Raw genomic sequence first — 22,609 nt, 5'->3', positions numbered from 1 at the left:
AATTGCTTATCGCTCCATAGCCCAGACAGAAAATTCGCACAATCGAACTAAGTCAAGGTAATGATATAATGAATCTATATTCAGAGTTTCATCGCTCCCACTTCATTATAACCGAAGTTATCGTGCCCCTAAAGCATCAACCAATCAGATTGCTTATCTCTGCTTACCGTAAGCAGACAATGTTCATCATCGAACTCCATCACTGGATTTACCTAATGAATGCCTACACCAAGTTTGAACATTCTACCTCAATTAGAAGGAGAGTTATTGTGTTCCAAAGTCTCGACCAATCAAATTGCTTATCGCTCTACTTACCCTCAGTAGAAAATGTTCATTATCGAACTTAGTCAAAGTATTGATGTAATAAAGCTATACACCAAGTGTCCTCAATCTCACTTAATTAGAACTAAAGTTATCGCGTCCCAAAGCATCAACCAATCAAATTGCTTATCTCTGCTTACCCTTAGCAGAAAATGCTCATCTTCGAACTCCATCAAGGCATTGACCCAATAAACACCTACACCACGTTTGAGCATTCTAGCTCAATTAGAAGGAGGGTTATTGTGTTCCAAAATCTTGGCCAATCAAATTGCTTATCGCTCTGCTTACCCTGAGTAGAAAATGCTTATTATCAAACTTAGTCAAGGTATTGATGTAATGAAACTATACACCAAGTTTCATCACTCTCATTTAATTAGAACTAAAGTTATCGTGTCCCAAAGCATCAACCAATCAAATTGCTTATCTCGGCTTACCCTAAGCAGAAAAGGCTCATCTTCGAACTCCATCAAGGTATTGACCTAATAAACACCTACACCAAGTTTGAACATTCTAGCTCAATTAGAAAGGGAGTTATTGTGTCCCAAAAAGTGTTACGGACAGACAGACAGACCAATGAAAGGCGGGGGACAATAACCAGAAAATGCCTCATGACGGCCATCTTGAATTTTCTAATTTCCTCAAGGATGTTGGGTGGCATCAACTGGATTCTGAAACTACACATATTGAATATATAATACACCGAAAACCTATATTTCAATATATTAAACACCTTTTTAGAGAGCTTTATAAGTCTCCTGCCAAAATATGCCACCATTGGGGTGGGACACCTTTATTTCTGGAATAGCCCTCAGGTCCACAAATAACTGTGCTTAATTTATCTATATAAAATAAAAATGTCTGTGTGTGTGCATCCATCACGCTTCATCGCAATGATTCACCCCCACATATTAACCAGCAGAACCCTGTGAATGTTTTAGGCATCAAATTTGGGCATCGGGCAAATCAGACTTAGTCACTGAACTCCACCCCCACATATGTGGTATCAAATTAACAAACATGAATGTTTTAGGCCATCGAATTTGGGCCCCGGGTATCCTGCTAGTGTACAATAAATGCAAATCATATCTTATTTTTCTATTTCATTTATTATTTTTTTTTTAAGATCAAATTTTGCATCTTTTTTTTTTATCAAAATATTTTATACATTATTGACTTTATTATATACAGGTATTTTTTTTTTCAATATATAAATACATGATTTTATATTCAACATCATTACACAAATATGGAAATTCAGTGATGTACATGTCCTACCCATGTTGATTTAACATACATAATAAATATGTATACCTTTTTAACATGAGCCAGAAAACAATATTTTGTCAGATTTTTTTCCATTCTTAGTAAACTTTATACTAATTCTATCAAATGTATTATCTGACCTAAAATTAAAAGAGACATTAGCACTTTCTTTTTGGTATTAATTAACTATACATTACACTGTATTGTGGGTGTGCAAATTAGATTGTATGCAACTTTTGCCAAATCCTAGATCTTAAAAGTGGTACACATATTTAATATACATATAAATCCTATTCAAAATATCAAACTCTTAGAAGGTCAGTGCTTAGATTTTCAGTAATACAGTACATGATTATATTTCTGAGGGTCATTTTCAAAATTGATTACATTTATTTTCTTGGTGAATGTGATAATGCATCTTACATGTATATGAATCTTTCTTTTTAACAATACAAAGATTGACACTTGCTAAAAGCAGATAAATCATCATATACTGAGACGCAATGAAAACCCTCCACTGATTTGACTAGAAGTGCTGTGGAGAAATAATGCAGCTGAATTGTGATTTTTGGCATGCTTAATGGATATTTACTGACACAAGAAAATCAACAACCCATGGAGGTAAAAAGGGGTAAAAATGAACAATCAGTGATGTATCTGTCATAACAGCTGTACATGGCTAAGAGATAAATCTCTAAATGGCTGGATGTTGGATTATTATAGGTGTGCCTAGTATCATTATCTGTGTGGTTGTATCATTAGTTTCTAGCTAATTAACGTGATATGCTCTTGCATGTACTATCTGAAGTAAAATGTAACATATTTCTTTTTTTATTTTAAATTAATTAAGCATCTGGATTGTTGCAACTTACTTTATTGAATTTATGATATATTTCGTAGCAGTTGTTTAAATGTCTGACCGTGTAACGAAGTATGTAATAAAAACGGTGTAAATAAACTGACTTAAATTTCACATTCAATATAGTATAGAAAATGTTAGGCACCAAATGAAAATTACAGACATTTTACAATCCAATCCAATCACAATATATGTAATATAAATAATTTTTGCAATGTAAAATAAGTTTAAATTTTGCTTATCAAATCTGTAAAATCACATTTTTTCTTAGAAATGGCACCTAAAAGATTTCTCACCCAACACTCCCCTTACCACTTCCCATGACCAATTTCAATAATATAGTTTATAAATGATTGTATTTCACTCAAGCCCTCATTTTAACGTCGCCTATGTTCACGTGATCTTTGTGGACTCTGTTCATATCTCAAATTTTTAGAACGTTTTTTATAAACGCTTGCTGCCTCTTCATCAGAAGAGTTATCGTACCGTCTTTTACGAGGGGAATAGTCTATATTTTCTTTATTGTGATTATAATAACTACGCTCTCGATCATCTTGGTGGGAATTCTTTCTTCGACTGTCTTCATAATATTCATCTTCGTTCATTTCTCGCTTGATACGTTTATAATTACCATCACCATAGCGATCAATGTCAACACTGCGTTCACGGCCATAATCGTCCTCGCGACTTCTTTTAGAATATTCAGCACTTCCTTGCCTATTTCTTTCAAAACTAGAATAATTTTCTCTATCTTGTCTGTTTCGATCTAAATCTGAATAATCATTTCGACTTTGTTTTTTTCGATCTGAATTTGGGTTATCACTATTTTGTCTTTTTCGATCTGAATTTGAGTTATCACTATTTTGTCTTTTTCGATCTGAATTTGAATACTCTGCACTATTTTGATGTTTTTTATGTGATTTTCGTGATTTTTCACTATCTCTGTGCCTGTCACTATCCTCATCTCGTTCTTTTTCTCGGTATCTTTCACTACTTTTTTCACTCACTCTCTGATAATTATCCCCATATTCCTCGTCAATTTCTTTACGACTTTTGTCTCGCTTATTTTTACTTTTGTGTGCCTTTTCAAGATCTCTTTCATATTCTTGCTCTATCTCTCTACCACGTTCGCGTCTATGCTGATTATTGCGATTACTCTGTCTCTCCCACGGATCTGTATAGGCATCCCCGTTATTTCTAGTTGAAGCAGGTTTTCGATAATTTTTTACAGTATCTTTATCTTTCACACTCTCTTTTTCTGATTTTTTTTTACTTTCCTTTTCTTTCTTCTTTCGAAGCTTTTTCTTCCTTTCTGCATCTGATTCATCTGACGAGGAACTCTCAGAATCTAAAAGTCAGAAAGACAAAAAAAACAAATCAAATATTTTTTAGCTATAAATATGTCAATATGAGAATTTAACAAATATTTTTGTCAAAGATTTCAATAAAATATATTTTGAACTTTCAAAGATGCAAAATAAAAGTAAATGAAATGAGGTTTGGAGTCCTAATTTTTGTAACAAACTAGACTAATGAAGACTGGCATGCACTATGCAGTGGATTATGAAAAAAATTTCTTCTAAACAGTGTGGCGTTTTCCCCTACTCATCATCGAATTCCCAAACAAATACATTGTCTTCTACGGGCACACCAAGGAGTACTCAAGTGGACGTCAAGTTTTTCAATCCGTTCGAAGTCTATCCACTTTTCCATGCCAGGACATATTCTCCTGCATCAGTGACTGACAAAAAAATGCAAAATAAACCCCAGGATCTCTCCATCCCCCCTAAAAAAAACCACTGATATTCATTTTTAATAAATGATTTACCAGAGTCTACACCACTTGAACTGGACGATGATGATGATGAGTCAGAACTATCTGAACTATCTGAAGATTCATTGTCTTCTTTCTCTTGTTCAGCTTCTTTCTTCTCCATTATCTGTTTAGTGACATCCTTCAGATGATTCCTTAAATCTTCACTAAAATCAACATAGAATAATCATTACTTTATAATTGCCATTTTTAACCAGCGGCTGCCAGGCAGGATACGCCCACATTTTCGAGAGATGGATAGAGAACAAGCTAACAAGAAAGTGATTTTTCCTACAATCAAGGGCCATAATTCAGGAAATTACAATTCGATATGCGCATATATCGAAAGGAACTGAACGAACGGCAGCCATTTTGTCTGTCAATTTTGGGCCGATTTTCACGAAATTCGAACTCAGTCGTCCTCAGGGTGTAACGGTGATATAATAATACGGTTTTTTAAATCGGATAAAAATTATGACCTCTATAGGATCCACAAGCTAAAAACGCAATTTTTTGTACAATCAGGGGCCATAATTCAGGAAGTTACGGTCCGATATGTGCGAATATCGAAAGGAACCAAGATCTTTGGGTTATAAACTTACATTTCAAGTTTCAACAAAATCGGATAAAAATTGTGACCTCTATAGGGTCCACAACCTTGATATAACATATTCTTATGCTATTCCAGAACAAACGGCGGCCATTTTGTCTGTCAATTTTGGGCCGATTTTCACGAAATTCAAACTCAGTCGTCCTTAGGGTGTAACAGTGATATAATAATACGGTTTTTTAAATCGGATAAAAATTATGACCTCTATAGGGTCCACAAGCCAAAAAACGCGTTTTTGCGTACAATCAGGGGCCATAATTCATGAAGTTATGGTCCGATATGCGCGAATATCAAAAGGAATCGAGATCTTTGTGTTATAAACTTACATTTCAAGTTTCAACAAAATCGGATAAAAATTGTGACCTCTATAGGGTCCACAACCTTGATATACCATATTTTTACGCTATTTGAGAACGAACGGCGGCCATTTTGTGCCGATTTTCACGAAATTCGAACTCAACCGTCCTTAGGGTTTAGCGGTGATATAATAATACGTTTTTTTAAATCGGATAAAAATTATGACCTCAAAAGGGTCCACAAGGCTAAAAACGTGTTTTTACGTACAATCAGGGGCCATAATTCAGGAAGTTACGGTCCGATATGCGCGAATATCGAAAGGAACCGAGATCTTTGGGTTATAAACTTACATTTCAAGTTTCAACAAAATCGGATAAAAATTGTGACCTCTACAGTGTTCACAAGCCAAAAACGTGATTTTTCGTACAATCGGGGGCCATAATCCATGAAGTTACGGTCCGATAGATGCCAATATCGAAAGGAACCGAGATCTTAGGGTGATAAAGCTATATTTTAAGTTTCATTGAAATCGGATAAAAATTGTGACCTGTAGACTGTTCACAAACAATTGTGGACGGACGGACAGGGGCGACGACAATATACGTCCACATGAAAATGTGGGCGTATAAAAATAGCTAATAAACATATAAATAAACTACATGAAATAAACAGGTTTCATCTTCCAATTAACATCAATTTCAAAATTTTTATATACTAATTCCTTGGTCTAAGCAAAGTCTTAGTATATTAGGAAAACCTCTTCAAATGGCCATCAATTGATCTGTTTTAATAATCATTTGACTGAAGCATAGATTCAGGAAGGGGGGAGGGGACTGGGATATTCCCTGTACACTGAGCTGTGAGCCAAAATTGGATTGATTTAACATCTCAACATTCGCCCTTCTAATTGACCGATTTCTAGTAAATGATTTTTAACGTGTGGATAAAGCAGGCAGCTCCAAGATTTGCCTATAAGCCTAGTCTTTGCATTTTATATATTGTCTTCGATGAAGATTTTGTATTTACTGATGACGTTTAAAAAATGTCAACTTACGTTAAACCACCTAAACCTATGGTTGTAAAGAAATTTATAGCGAAGCGAGTATTTTTAGGATTATCACGTGGCATAATTCCTTCAAAATATGGCTGTAAAGTGCTGAAATTAGAAAGATAAATTATTACAAGAAATAACAAAAAATAATTGATACAAGTCATTCTTTATTTGGCTGACATATCTTCTTATTCCATTTAACGAATGAAAGAGCCAAGATTATATTTTATTATTAAAGATTTGGTTTTCATTTACAGATTCAAATTAGTGACTCAAAATGGGTAAATTTATTTAATCATTTTTCAAATAAAAGCTATTAAGTTATCACTGCAAAGCTCTATCTACATACTAAAGGAAAAGACACAAAAAACATTTTCTTACGAATCTTTAAATCTGTCATTTAGTTTTGGAAGTCCCATATATTCTGATAATTCTTGAAACAGTAATTTGATAAAAATACGACTGGCTGAAGTTGTATCTTCTTCATTAATACTAATACAGCACAATACCTGAAAATACAAATGTTCTTTTATATTACAGAGAAAATAAAATAAATTCTACAGCGATAATATAAATTCTACGGTCAGGGCCTAAAAATCAACAATTTTAGAATCGATTAATATGTTTCAAGCCAGAGGGAAATTAGCAATCATAGAGATCATCTTTGGAACAACTCTAGCTGTTCCATAAACTTTGGTTCTTTAAAGCCATGTACATTTAAGCTTCTGTTTTATTCTAACAACCAACACATAATACTTACCCCCCAGCTAATGGCATCTGTATAAAGCAGGTGAGCAAAGAATTTGGCAACGTTTCGTAATTTGCTTGTCTCTAAACGATGTATTGTTTCATACTGTTCTTTGAAAATAATCTGAAATGGCTCCACATATTTTTTATCCATCTGACAAAATCTCTGAAAATAAATTAAATGAATACATATTTTGATGTAGTCTTTAAAAAATGTAATACTAAAAGGTAGGCATGTAGCCTTATAAACTCTGTCTAGGTCAATTAAAATATTAATTAGGTGTAGCAAGTAGCAACTGGTTTCCAATGGATAAGCAAAACTTTTGTTTTGTCTCCATTTATATATATAAAAAAAAGCATAAAACATATAAAAGTTCAAAATAGAAAACAGTCACACGTTCATACCTGAGCTAAAAGGCCGAAGAATTTTTCGTATGTCCTGAGTTGGGAACAACAATCTAATATCATATTACACAGCTCCACCTGGTAATAGAAGAAAAAAAAAATCTCATGAGACAATTGGATACATTAAGAAATTGCATAGAAGTATTATATTTAACCTTGTTAACTTGGGTACAAAAAAATATCTATAAAAAGGGGGGAGGAGTTGGAGTAGCATCCACTACCCAAACACCTGTGTAGTCTGATGAGGGGACAAATCCAACTCTCTAAACTATTTGACAATTCTTTCTTAGCTAAATTTTTGAAAATTAAAATAATCATCTCCTGTATAGAAAAGAAACCAAAGTTACCAAAAATAAAGATTTAAAATCTACCTCTTGACCCGGTTTCAGATCCATTTTAAGAAGTTTATGAGCACATTCCTCATAATGTAAACTAGATTGTATAGTCAGATATATAGTACGTCGTAACACCACCATATTGGTTTCTGTTGTATCTATAATTGTCTGTTTAGCTTCAGCATCTACAATGTACATAATATTACATGAAATAACATAAACAATCAAAATATAAATGCGACTTGGTGAACACAATTGTATGGGAAACAATCATGCGTTTATTAAATACATGAGATTTCGTTATCATGCTATCAAGCACAATGGGACTGGTACTTCTTGAAACATCTGATGCCATGTTTTATTTGGTTGTCATGGTTAACAAACTATTACACTTTGTTGTATAGCCTTAAGTCACAAGATTATTTGGATAATAAGAAAACAAGTACGATTGTACTATGGACCAGGAATTGATCATGTTGGATGAAATTCAAATATCTAATTCACCAAATCAAAGCAGAATTGTTCAAAGAAGAAGCATGCTAATTGTAATATCGAGTAGACTTGAATTGACAAAGCCTTAGGGTTTTTTGAAGAGCGTCACTCCAAGAAGAACAAGAACCAGTTGAATAGTGTTTAGCGGCCAGTTATTGGTCCATAATAATGGTATCATTCATATACTCTTTCTATAACATTGATACTGTTAGTTATATTACATACCTTCATTTTCCGAGTCACTGTCACTTGAACTATCTGATCCAGATTTATCTGCAGATCCATCATCAGAACTACTTTCTTCTAAAATACCTAGATTATAAGAAATAAAATTGTAAACAATATTATATTGCTTTAATGTTTGGTTTTTAATCCATCTAAGGAGTTAAATAATTACTATCAACCCAGGAATTAAGGTTTACTTATATTAATGTACAGTTCCATACTCGAATTCAATTCTCAAGAACATCGTAACTTGACCCTGGTGTAGACTAACCTTCTCCTCAACACAATAATTAAATATGCAATGCAAATTTGGAATTTTGTAGGAAATGAATCGTTTCTAATGGCTAAATGTTTATTTTAATAATGTTACATTCGCATCGATGTGTATGCAGACTTTCGTTTTCTGTCCCATACAAAACACCAGGCAAACTGAGAATCAAACATTTTACATTCTAATACCCTATCACTATCTCTTACTAAGCCTCCTCAGACTGGGCAATATTTCAGTTTTTCAATATAGAACCGTCAAAAAAACCATCTTCAGAAAAATGTTGAAAAACCAAACATACCATAATTTGATTTCTCTGGATGATATTTAGCATAAAAATTGGAAAAAGTTATTTTATTGCTTTTTCCACCAGACCGGTACTGATAGAATCACCACTGCTTCTGTTCAATTTTCTATGTATCTTGATGAATTGTGTATACCGATGCTTTGTTTTTTCAAAGGAATCATTGTTTTCCTTATTGAAATAAATTTTAATAAGGCCGAAATATAAATATTGCCGATTTCATCTAGATTATCAGTAGACTGATTATGATGTGTGATGGTGGTCCGTGATCCGATAAATTGCTATTTGACTTAGTTAATGGACCTTTCTTTAGGCAACACTGACGTTTTACAGTTTAATTTAGTGTTCTTGTATTGTAAATGTAACATTAATTTTCAAATTAATTTTGCTTGAATTAGAAAAACAAGTCTGTGTGGGTAAATGAATTCATATCCTCCAACCGTAGCTTTCTATAAACACGCACATGTACATACATGTGTACACAATAGACAAGAACATTTTTATGTTTTTACCCATTTTATGCCTCCTTCAAACATAAATAATTTTAAATAAATCAATTTGTCCATAATATCTTAAAATATCGTAATATTTGTTTCCTGGGATTTCGCCCAGCTCTAAATTGGGGCCTTACATTTTTGATGTTAAAGGTTATATTATTCCTTGCAACATCTTAGTGCCCCATAATATATCAATAAATATATTATGAATAACTACATTAAGATACATACCTCTTTTTAATGTTTTATATTTTTCTTCATTTACTAAATAACTTTCATCTGCCTTGAAAACATCTACAAAAGAAGAAATTCAACTTCAGACCATGCAAGAATTAAATTCTATTTCTCAAACAGTCATGTGTTTATTGAAGCTGTTTTCAGGAATTCACTTAAGTAATCACTAATTCTGTTAATGTCTACTAAGCTGAATACCTGTTCAGGGGATCCCGTGGCTAAGTGGTTAAGACGCTGGCTCGCTAGCCTGGAGGTCGGGTGTTCGATCCCTGCATTGGCCGAGAAAGTTCATCCAGATTATCCGGTGTGGTTCTCCCTTGTCAGTGATGCAGGACGGAGGGGCTGACAAGGAAAGCTGTCTAGTCATTCGGATGGGACGAAAAACCAAGGTCCCGTGTACACATTGGCGTGCACGTAAAAGATCCCTTGGCAGTTGGAATTCGATATAAGAGTAGGACGTAGTGCCGCTGTCCGGGCAAAATTTCCCTCATAGCACACTGTATGGCGTATGCCCGTCTTCATTAGCCCAGTTCGGAGCAAAACAGTAGGACGTTAAACCCCATTTCATTTCATTTCATTTCGAATACCTGTTCATTTACAAGATGTAACTAATTGTTGTGTATAAAGAAAGAGAAATGGGGTTAAACTTCCACTTGACACAAACTAGGTCATTTCGGGACTAACACATGGTTCAATTTTATTTCAATAATTTGCTTGTGCGTAAGGGTCTAGCAGTGGGAGGAAACCGGAAGACCCAGAGAAAATCCGCGAGGTTGAACAGGCGACCTCACTCCTTGTCACGTACAACCGGGAAATCGAAACCACGCCATTTGACTCAATGACAGACTTTATGATACAGAGCGCACGTGCTAACCATTCAGCCCCCCCCCCCCAATTGTTGTGTCTAGTGACAGATCATGGAGAGGGCAACAGAAGAAAATGCCTCAGGCCCGTTTGTGATCTGGTGATATTTTTTATAATGAGTTCTTTCAAAACAAGTACAAATGAACTTGTCAAACAGCAACACATAAATTCCTGTATTTGTAGGTCCCAAATATTAGCGACTTAGCTCCTTTAACATTTTATACTTGGTCATATTTCGTAGATCTTGAAAGCAAAGCTTATATTTCAGTCTGTTGTATACATTTACTTACTTAGAATATCTTCAGGATCACCAGCCTGTTCTAAACTCAGCAGATGAGTAAACTGTTCTTCTTCTTCTATAAGATCTAATGATTCTAACACAGCAGGAAAATCCTAGCAAAATAATGAGATTAAATCAACAATTTAACAAGGGAAATAACTCTCACATAAAAAAGGCTGACTTGTGATGGGTCACATTAATTTCTTTCTCGCATAGAACACAATTTCATGGGAGTATCTTGAATGTGAAGGAGAGTTTTTTTAAAGACACTGGTTTACCTCACACACTGACCTTTCAATTCGTCTCAACCAATTCTGTTGATTTTCCCCTTCACCCCCACAGCCATTACCTCACGACTAAAATGGTTGGAAAAGAACTAGGTTTCTCTAGGTCTACATCAGAATTAGAACCAGGATATTCTAGTCATGAATCAGAAGCAAAAAAGAATATATAAACCCTTACCTTGAAATTATCTTTACGAACGGCAAACATAACCTCTGTCATATACTGAACACGCTTGTCTATTTGTCCTTCATGTAGAATATTACGTAATCTATCAAATATTGCTGAAACAAAAATTGAAGATTTGTTATCATACGAGCCATAGCGCCATACAGGTTTTCATTAAAAAGAAAAACCCCACGTTTTTCAAAGATTTTTAGGCAGAAAAACTTAATTCAAAACTGAGCCAACAAGATTACTGCTTATGTATTTGGTTTACTAGAAATAAGAAAACATTATTTCGCAAGGTGGTTCCTAAAGGAGATGGTCCAACTATTTCTATATTCTAACAAATGATACATAATGACGACAACAACCTTCTCAGATCAACATTCAAGAGCTATCCTTGATGCATAGTTACGTCATTAATACTACCAGATATTCCAATACGCAGGGATGTGATACTATTACAATTACCGGGCGGCACCGCCTGGCATCAATATTGTCCGCCCGGCAAAAATATCTTGAAGTAGATTTCCGCCCACCTCCATTTTCTTGTAAATAAAGATAATCTAAATTGGTAAAAGCGTTTTTATTTGTTGCTTTTAACCTCATAAATTGAATAAATTATTTTGACTCGTGTCAAACTGACCTCATATCATAGACATCTAAATATAACGTTCGTTTTCGACGAAATATATTACTTACGATTTCTTATTTGATGCGCAGAGTTATCTGATATTTAGACTCTTTTAACTGGTCACATCAGCGCGATGTAACTAGCATGACTGGTTAAACAAGCCTACTGCACCGTTATTGTTTAAAAATAGCACTAGCAGACGACTATTTTCGCTATTTAAACTATTTTTATAGATTCGAGCAATTCTATAATCCATATCTACGTAAATTCCAACAAATATAAGTATCATGGTACCAAACTTGCGTTTTAAATGAATACTTCGCCGTTGAGGTGTTGAATTCCGATTATAAAATATCCGTAATACTGTAGCCTAATTTGATTATCAAAAGACGATTTCACACATGTGCATGACATTATATTACATGAACTTCGTGTGGCGGACATGTAACGCCCCCCCTGGAATTCCTTTCTAACGCCACGTCTTTATTTACGCTAAAAATTATATTATATTAATTTATATGATATATTTTCCCGACCTAATTATTTGATTTGATCATATTTTCCAATAAATTATTCATAGCCGTTATTTCTGGAAATTGTTTTGAACTTTTTAAATGATTAAATAAACCAGTCAACGAGCCGTGTGCATCTCCATGTGAAAACATGCGTAGATGGTCAGTGTGAAATCCATATTTGTTATAAAATTGGCTGCTAGTGCTACCTGACTTCCAACCATTTGAGTAGGCGTATGACAATGGACCGTATACGTTCCATGGTCTGACTGAAGGAATGCCGACTTGTGTTTTCGATAGAAAAATACCGTCACGAGAACTCAGGAAACAAACAAAACAATAATTAATAAATTCCTATTTTCGATTATGCCGTGGATTACGCAGGTATACAACGGTGGTTTCAGTGTCAACATTGGCAAATTGCCGTCGTCATATTCTTAAATACGATGTCGCCCGTAGTTCTTATATATTTTCTACGGTAATTTTGCTAAATACTACGGTGCGGTGCCGTCGTGAATTTTGACCCCTGCTCATGAAATTGCGCATTTTCGATCGAAAAAATACCCCGATAATTTTTTGCCGAAGATTACCGCCCGGCATGAATATTTTTCTGGGCACATCCCTGAATACGGTTTATCCAAAATGATATATTTGAGGTTTTTAGTCAAGATTTGTTTATTTTGTGAGTTGAAATAAAATAATGCCATTTAGTATTATTCGTATGCCCCACCTAGACAAATGTGTGTTGAAATTAACAATTAGATTTTTTTCTACTCTATCCAATTGACAATTGCTAGTTCTGGTGGTGCTAGTGACTTAAAAACTTTTTAAAAGCTAATTCAATCAGTTATCATCAGTTATCTATTGTTATAAGGTGTATCATCTCCTTTAGTTAGTTCATCCAAAAGCTTTTATTATACAAGATTTATACAGCAGTTATTATCCTAACCATATACATCTAAAATATCTTTACCTGTTACACCACGAGGAGATAACTCTTGTAATTTCTGTCCACATTCTTTAAGAAAACCAACGGCAATTTCTACAGAATCATCTGTTGGTGTGTATAACAGAAGTGTTAATATCTCTAAAGCCAAAACTTCATGAGCCTGAAAGACAGAATAAGGAACTTTAAAAAGCCAAGTATGATCAGATTACGCTTTCCTAAAGACAAACTCAGTACACTTAAGTTAGGGTTCTTTTATTTCAGTGCCAGTGTTTAAACACAAGCTTTCACATGTGTTCACGCAAACATATGCCCATTTAATTCCTGGTTAGCTTTCAATCGCTCGACTGAAACATGAAGAAATACCAATGTACAACAATAAAAGATATATACTGTAATGCAATGAAAATGTATTTATAAACAGATGTAATAAATGTAACAAAATCGGATCTCAATGATAATATGCAAGAACGGTTTTTTTAAGATCACGCCAATACACACTACAAATCAATTCCCTAAAACAGAAAACATTGTTGAAAATCCCAATTTTATGTTGTAATAGGGATATAAAATGCAGCTCTTAAACCATGAGGGTCAGTACAACTTCTTCAGTTATGTGTAATATGCCACAATATGTCAAGGTTGACACACCTGATTACTGAGAACATGTCCTTGTGTTAATTCAAGAGGGCTTGAGTACCAGTGACATTGCAGTAAGACTGGACTGGAGAAGGATCTCAAAGGCAGCTATTATAAACATCCATGCTGCATTGTTGCATAGCGTGTGTGGTTGACAGAGGTGGACACACATGTTACTGACTTCTTACTTTGTGTCTAAACTACTGAAAAGTCAAGTTGTTATAGCTCTCGCTTTTCTTAGTTCTCTTGGAAATTGATAACGTGGAGGCATGTACACAGGTGGATCTACTTTATTTTAATGGAGAAACAATCGACCTGCTCCACAAAAATAATCTATATTAACTTACAACTTGTTGATTGACAAGATGTGCTAGAAACCTAGTAGACGATAAACAAAGTGTCTTATCATTTCTTCTAAAACCTTTACGGAACTGTATAACCAATCTTTTCAATATTAGTTCACCATTCTGTGGAAACTGAAGAAAAAAAATTAAATTTATATATAAAACCTGTCAAACATCTCACTGAAATTATTTATATTACGACGTGATGATTTTTTTTTTTTTCAAAAATCTTGAAAAGTGTACGAGATGATAACCTACCTTTGTATTAATAATAGCAACAAGAGCTGCATAAACATGAGTAAAGGTTGGAGATGCAGACTGAGCTTGTATGATAGATCGGGCTAAAACACCTCTGAAATATAAAATACAAAAATTACTCATTAATATCTAGTAATCAGTGTACTTTGACACTTCTGAGACCAGCAACAGACAGTAATATACTTATATACACTTGTGAGTACGTAAATTTAAGCGAGAATGTGGTATTTCTACAAATTCTTCTTCCAAGTCCAATGATCAACAGATATTTTAAATCAACTATGACCTGTCATTGAGTTGCTGGACACAATTTTTATCCTAACAAAATGAGTAAACTCAAATTATTAAATTACATTTATGTGTCCTCAGATTTCTAATATTTATAAAACAATGAGCAACAAAATGAATAGCCAAATTAAAACTTTGTTCGATACATTAAAAATATTGACCAAAAAAGTCTCTGAAAAAGCTGACTGGGTAACCCCAAGTGTCCCAACCAATGGCTGTGTTATCTTAGTGTTAATTCTTGGGGCAAGAAGAAGAGAATTGTATATAATCAATAAAATTATCAATGACTTACCTTCCTCTCACAATATTCTCTTGAAAAAGTTCTTGTACAATAAAATTAATATTTGCAATATTGACCTTGTTGATCAAACCATTAATACTTTTCTTGAGTGCTTCCCAGGCCATTCTCTGATATGGAACACTGCAATAAAATTATCATTTTTTGCACTGTTAAGTCATTGCCAAGGCATTGTCTATCTCAAATTTGTAAATCTCCATTTCTATTATTTGTTTTGTTCGGATAGAAATTCTATCAAAGGAAAAGTCCAGCTGTTGTCATTTGTTTATGTTTAATCTAAGGCTACACAAAATAAATGTCTTGTTTCTCGGGCAACTGACAGCTGAAACTGTAGGGGGGGAGGGCGGTTTATTTTTTTTTTTTATCTCATTTCTGGCTAGAGGATGGTGCAAAATAAAATTTGCCTATTGTTGAAAATTGTTGGGGCGGGAGGGCGGCCTTGTATTTTTTTTTTTTTTTAATAAGAAAGTCATTACTTGTCTACGGTTTTGCTTTCAGTTATATATTATACATACTTAGAACATAAACCCAAAAATCAAGTCTACTCAAACACTGAACACTGACTGAAAGGAAAATAATTTTCCATATTTAATTCACGTAATGTAGCTTACTAATGGTAATAGTGACAACCATAATTGAAATTGGTTTAAAATAAAATTCCGTACGACTATTAATAGCCGTCCATAATAACGACAATATTTTAAAGAGTAAGCCTCTGTCAGCATGTGTATCATCATCATCACGGTAAACGACACTTCGATCTAAATCTAGTATCGCTGGTTTATAATGATTGACCTAATTCCAACCAATGTCAGGTTATTCGGTGTGTTTCTCAGGATATTCGGTGTTCTATCTGGGGTTTATATCGAATGACTATTTAAATTTAACTAACAACTCGTCAGTAAAACCATCAAATGTGTAATCCAATTATTATTTTCCGGATTATCAAAACTACCGTTAAATGTGCTAATGACCCAGATTCTGACTAAGGTATGGTGACTATCATCGTATCGTATTCGTAGCCACAAGTTATAATAATTAACCTGTTCTACGATTCATTGTTTTATAAGTAGGATTTTTTTAAACATGGACCGACTGAAGCCGGCAATAATGAGCCGATTAAGATCGAATGATTGAAATACATTGCATTGTTGTCAATGACTTTCGGTGTTTAACACGATTCAAATTCTAGTTCACAAGGGGAGGTAATTAAAATCACGTGATACAAAAATGGAGGTTCTTTCGATATCAATAAAAAAGACCTGTAAATGAGCGTTTACATCTGAATCAGTTTAATACATTTGAATGGATATTCACGTATGGGGCATGTAGATACATGCGGCATATTTTTTTTATGACTTGCTTATCGATGTTCGGGCGGGCGTTACATATTTTTTTTTCATCAAGACTAATAAATAGGCCGCACACGCAACCAATTTTGCGTGCGGGCGGTGCCCGAGAAACAACTTATTTTATTTGTGTTGCCTAATATAAATATAGTTTCACTTCAACTTTAATTAGCTATCAATGTGTTAGAGCTGCACATTCTATTCAATTTAACAACTTTCTTATTCTGTATTCACACTGTCACATGTTTACAATTTACAGAGAGTAGGTATGATAACACAAACATTTACCCTGATAAATTGGATAATTTGAATTATATATCGGGATGTGCATTTTAATACTATTTTAATAATACATTATGAATAAAATATAAACAATTGGCAACGGCTGACATTCCCCTTTAAAATTTAAGTTAACAGAATTCAGTAACTACATTTGTTTTACAGGTAAGTTTTAAAACTGCCAATAGCATTGCGTTTAAAAAGTTCTGTATTTGACATTAACCTGCTCTTATCTGTGATTTGTTGCTGCATCATACGTAGTCGAGCTGGTGGAATATACGCTCCTCCCGTTCTGGTCATTATATTCTGATCATCTTTCGGGGGTTTAGTAACTGGTACAACAGCTTTACTATCACTGCCATCTTTAACTTCACCATCTTTGTTTATATTTTCTCTAAAAAAAAATTCAAAAAATCATTAAAGTTAGCTTACTGAAGAACAGGTCTGGGACAACTTTTGCTAGCTTGATTCATTAAGATGAGACCAATGTTATTTATTATCTTCTTGCATTCTATTTCTAGCCTTGATTTGCACATCAGTTACTGCACAACACACAACCAACTAGAAACCCAGAAGGCAAATGATATGCAGACAAGACAAAAAACATGGACAATGTAAACAATAAAAGTACCATACTGGACATAACTGTAAATAGGGAACTATTTCAAGAAACACTTACTATAAGAAATAGCATTTAATAACATTTAGAAAACTAATAAACAATTTTTATTTACATGTTTTCTTGTTTGTTATTTTCTTCTTCTCTCCTTCCTTCTCTCCTTCCTTCTCTCCTATCTCTACCATTTCTCTTCTCATTATTTTCGTCTTCTCTCCTTCCTTCTCTCCTATCTCTATCATTTCTCCTATCACTTCTCTTCTCATTATTTTCGTCTTCTCTCCTTCCTTCTCTCCTATCTCTATCATTTCTCCAACCACTTCTCTTCTCTCTTTCTTTGTCATTTCCATGGCTTTGATACCTTCTATTATTTCTCCTGTAACGATCATCACGATCTAGCCTTTCCTCTCTGTCCTCTCTATCGTATCTCCCCCCATTTCTTTCATTTCTCCTTCTGTCCCGGTCATACCTCCCTTCACTATCTCTGTCCCTGTGTCTATTTCTCCTGTCATCCCTTTCATTCCGAGCATCTCTTCGACCATCTCTAGAATAGGGGGCATCTCTATCTCTATAACGTGACACATCAGGAGAAACTGAACAATCATATCTATCTGTTCTCATTCCCCCTGATGATTCCTCACCAGAATCTTTTTCTTGTTTAACTAAATGCACTTCTGAAATCCTTTGCTTTTCTCGGCTACCAGTTTGACGGCGACTTTGTTTTTCTTCATCAGAAGACCAATTCCTTTCTCTTTTCCATTCGGGTTCAGGTTCCATCTCAAAATTTTCTTCTTCCTCTTCTACTCTTTCAACCTTGATATCTGACTTTTCACCTCTTTTACTTTTAACCTCTGACCTTTTGCTTCTATCCTCTTGGCCTGAATCCTGCTCGTTCGCACTGTCTTCTGAATCATGTAGCTTCTAAAAAAATAATAAAATAAACAGCATTTTATTATTAAAGGAGAAACCTCAGATATAAATCTGGTTATATCTATGTGTGAAGGCTCTTAAATCCCTTTATTCTAGTCTGAAGCATACTCCTTGCAGTGTTTCATTTGATTAAACCCAATCCCACTCAAACACTGCGGATTGACTTAATTATTATTAGTTAATAGTCAAATAAATCGTGATTTCACTAATTCTAAATAATGCATATAAATTTCATAAAACTGTTGGCATCAGAGCATTCACAAGGTTCGACAAAGCGAAAGAAGAGTCCCAACTTTAGGCGTAATAAATGGAAATTGCTGAAATTCAATGACCTTTTTTGTTTCACTAATTTAAATAGTGCTTATAAATTTCACAAAGTTAAACAAGGGCCATAACTCTAAGACATAATAAATGGATATTGCTAAAATTCATTAGGATTCTTCTTTTTACTAATTTAAATGACACATATAAATTTCACACAGATCGAATGATAACATTATATGTTAGAGCGTTCACAAGGTACAACCAAGTGAAACAAGGGCCATAACTCTAGAAGTAATAAATGGAAATTGCTGAAATTCAATAGGATTCTTCTTTTTACTAATTTAAAGGATGCATATAAATTTCATACAGATCGGTAGATAACTTTTGATGTTAGAGCAATATATGTCCACATTTCCATATGGGCGTATAAATATCACCTTTAAAAAAATTAAGACAAAATCCTAGATATACATACAAGGCTCTACAATGCGACTAAAACACTCGCATTTGCGCATGAATTTTGACAATGGCGACCAGATATTTATAAATGCTAGGTTTCTGGTGAGTAAACATATATCTTGAAGTCCCCAATTAACACTATAGCTATCTGAACTTTTCTCTGTAAAGATAACGTAATCGGCAATGATCCCGGTCAACTGTCACTCTTGTTTCTTTCCTGGTTTGAAATTGGGTCAATTTCATTGTCCTCTGCGAGGAAATTCTCATTGGGCATGCGCTGTTTTTATCGGAAGTTTACGAGACAGCTGACAGCATGGCTAGCAGACGAATCAAACCTATATCGTCTTACTTTACTAGTAAAGTAACTTCGTCTCGCAGTGAGTCTCAGTTGGGGGGAAAAATGATGATAGTCATGCTACTGACACTACACCACCCAAACAAGCAAAATTACAAGCTTCGCCGTCTTCGTCTCGCAGTGAGTCCCAGTCGAAAAAAAGGTTTAAAACATCTTTTATTATTATTATAGGACGACAAGTTGAAGAGTTATGTATGTTCACAATATAATTTAGCTATATCATACGACAAATTATTCTAATCTTTAGACTTTGCAACTGAAAATTTTGTTTGGCTAGTGGTTTTGAAAATTTACTTATGTTTGCACAAGTAAGTTCAAAATGCTGTGTAGAGCCTTGACATATGTGACTAAGACTGGTTAATTCTTCTGTGTGGAAGGCTCTCATTTCTAAAGATTTCCTAAACTTATTCTTAAAAGAGATATCCTGCATAACTCAAATGATTCCTTAAATTAATACATGTAGTAGTAGTAGTCCTATTCCAGTTTCCTTACCTTTGTTGTTCTTGTGTTAGAAACTGAACTTTTAACTTTTCTTGTATTAGAATCATCATCGCTGTCAGATATTTCACCACTTTCAGCACTCTTGGTGGCTCTAATCCTTTGTCGTTCTTTGACCGGTGGGTCTGGGCTATCTGGACTACTGGAGCTACTACTGGAACTACTGGAATCACTGCTGCTACTGTTGCTACCATCAGAGTCACTGGAACCAGAGTCTTCCTCAGATGAAGAATCCTTGTTCTTTGATTTACTTGACATCTTTTTTGATTTTATAGTTTTCTTTTTTTCTACTTCTTCACCAGAATCTGAAGTTTTGTCTGTGTCATGGCGTCTGAAAGAAATGAATTAGAGTTTCATTCAATTTTCAGTGAAATTGTTATCAATGAATTTACATGTTCAATCAATAACAAACTGTCCAAATAAGTTGTTAAAATTTCCCCAATTTTTCTCATGCTCACATTCATGGCAGAGAATAGTTTAACTCTATTTGCTTTGCAATTGGTGCTCAAAAGTTCTGAAATGTTTACCAAATTCAAACTGATTAGAATCAATTTCATCAAATTCTGTTTCAGTACAAAATATTTCACCGAAAAAATGATGCACTTGATATCACAGCCATTATCAAGGGCTATTTTGCCCTCTGTATTGCCTTTCTAGGACTATCATATCGTACATTTTTATCTGGGCACTTCAAGTGTACAATTATTATTATGTTATTATTATGTCTTCAACACATGAATCCCAGGTGGAAATTAAAATAATAAATGGGATCACACATTTGATGGTTTCGTAGCACACTGTATGGCATATGCCTATCTTAATTAGCCCAGTTTGGAGCAGAACAGTAGGACGTTAAACCCCATTTCATTTCATTTAAAGCTTTATACAATCAAGAATTATTATACAGTGGATACGTATAATATTTTTCTTTGTAATTTATTAACTATTTATATATTTATAATATTAAACTGTGGGCAATATTTCTTCAAGTCGATTTTATCCAAGGAATATTATTCGCATGAATTTATTTGAAAACAACCTACTCAAAACACAAAGGAAAATGTTTACATGACATGCTTGCAATAGAAGGCAAAACAAATTTATAAATATAGGGCATACTATGTGTTTTCAATCATTGATAATCGTGGATGTGTGTCGATTCAATTTATTCTGTTTCAAGTAAAAGACATAGAAGCTACATGAAGCTTATCCAACTAATCTGACGAGTAAAACAGATTTCATCCCTACAATTAACATTTCTTTACAAGTCAACTATAAGTTGTGGATGACATTACCAATACCAGGTGGACGACATATCCAATACCTTGTGGACGAGTCAACCAATGCCTGTGGGCGACTTAACTGTGAACGAGTTAACTAGCTTCTATTTCAACTCAAAAACCTTATATCAGAAAGCCCATTATGACTCAATACCAAGCTACTTTTAATCATAAAAACATCTGTGAACTAATCTCAGTCTTGATCAGTTAATCAAGCTCATTTACTATTGATGATAACATTTTCAACAATATTATATTCGAAGTGGATATTTAACTGTATACAGCAAAGTATCTACTTCCGCTATTTTACCGTACATTGTTTCGGCGCAGAAGCACGATTTTACGGGAAAAACATAAACCACTGATAGTCTTAGTACTTAAATTAAAACCAAAATCCGCAGAAATGTGCCCTGGACCAAAATAGAATAATATTCTAAATGCTTTTCTACAATTTACATTTATTATCTTATTTTCTTTTAAAAATAATTCTCCAGTTTCTACCATAGAAATTCAAGTATGGCTATTTCGTTCCTTTACATGTATAAGAAACGGAAAAAGAAGCAATGTTAGACAAAGAACGAATAGAACGGTTGGGTTAGGGTTAGGTTTTGGTTTAGGGTTTGGGTTATGTCAGACGCCAAAGCGAAAACTGCTAAGTGCCGTATACGGTTAAATATCCACTGCCTATTATATTTATATTTCCTAAACCTTGTTATTATCGAGTCTGCTGAACAATCATACAGTAAGTAAGTCCGAAAAGTCATCAGACTGAGACCGAACCGTTGTTTGTGTGATTTCCTGTCCTTTCGGTCCCGCGTCATTTTGGACATAAGACATTTCGGGTTCAAAAAAATATGGCCTCGACGTTTCGGACACGGGCAGGTGACCTTCGGACTGTGGAGTCGAAAAGGTCCCTGGACCGAAATGTCATATTAACTTTCTCCTGACGTGGTTCGTTGTGTAAGACTACAAGTAACATATCAGTTACAGAAACGATAGGCATAACATATGCTTCCTCAGTTCCTGTGAAAAGATGCAAAATCTTGAATTGAAAGACATTTTTATTTTAATGTTCGTTGTTATGTTGACCTGTTAGCCTACCGTTTACTGTCCCTGGCTTCTCATTGCTCATCTAAAATAATACTAGATTTTACAAAACAATATGGGCCTGTGTGGTGACAAATTAATTAAACTTTCATATACGTACTTTCTTGGCATAATGTACAAATAATTAAAACGGCAAATATTGTGCTAAAATGCTTCACACGATGGTGGAACTAACCGGAAAGACGAACAGACGGATGTATATGAGTCGGAAGTCAGAAATCAACCAATCAACGTTTAGTGT

General features: G+C 34.2%; 1 protein-coding gene across 1 annotated transcript; it reads right to left on the bottom strand.

Annotated features, from left to right (window-relative positions):
- Positions 1 to 1,413: 1,413 nt before the first annotated feature.
- On the bottom strand, positions 1,414 to 22,560 carry LOC126832502 (pre-mRNA-splicing factor CWC22 homolog). The gene is made up of 19 exons (XM_050563298.2): positions 22,469 to 22,560; positions 19,976 to 20,312; positions 17,594 to 18,396; positions 17,083 to 17,253; positions 15,226 to 15,354; positions 14,646 to 14,739; positions 14,391 to 14,519; positions 13,432 to 13,567; positions 11,328 to 11,431; positions 10,876 to 10,978; positions 9,719 to 9,781; positions 8,419 to 8,505; positions 7,738 to 7,886; positions 7,367 to 7,444; positions 6,975 to 7,127; positions 6,596 to 6,723; positions 6,218 to 6,319; positions 4,272 to 4,423; positions 1,414 to 3,791 (listed from the first exon to the last, which is right to left on the bottom strand). Exons 1-19 carry the CDS (start codon positions 22,477 to 22,479, stop codon positions 2,821 to 2,823), a joined length of 3,900 nt encoding a protein of 1,299 aa, XP_050419255.1. The 5' UTR covers positions 22,480 to 22,560; the 3' UTR covers positions 1,414 to 2,820.
- Between the last annotated feature and the right edge of the window lie 49 nt (positions 22,561 to 22,609).

The sequence above is a fragment of the Patella vulgata genome, chromosome 9, assembly GCF_932274485.2.
Source record: "Patella vulgata chromosome 9, xgPatVulg1.2, whole genome shotgun sequence".
NCBI lineage: Eukaryota > Metazoa > Mollusca > Gastropoda > Patellidae > Patella > Patella vulgata.
Note: the sequence above shows the minus strand (reverse complement) of the source record. Positions and strands in the feature narration are given on the sequence as shown.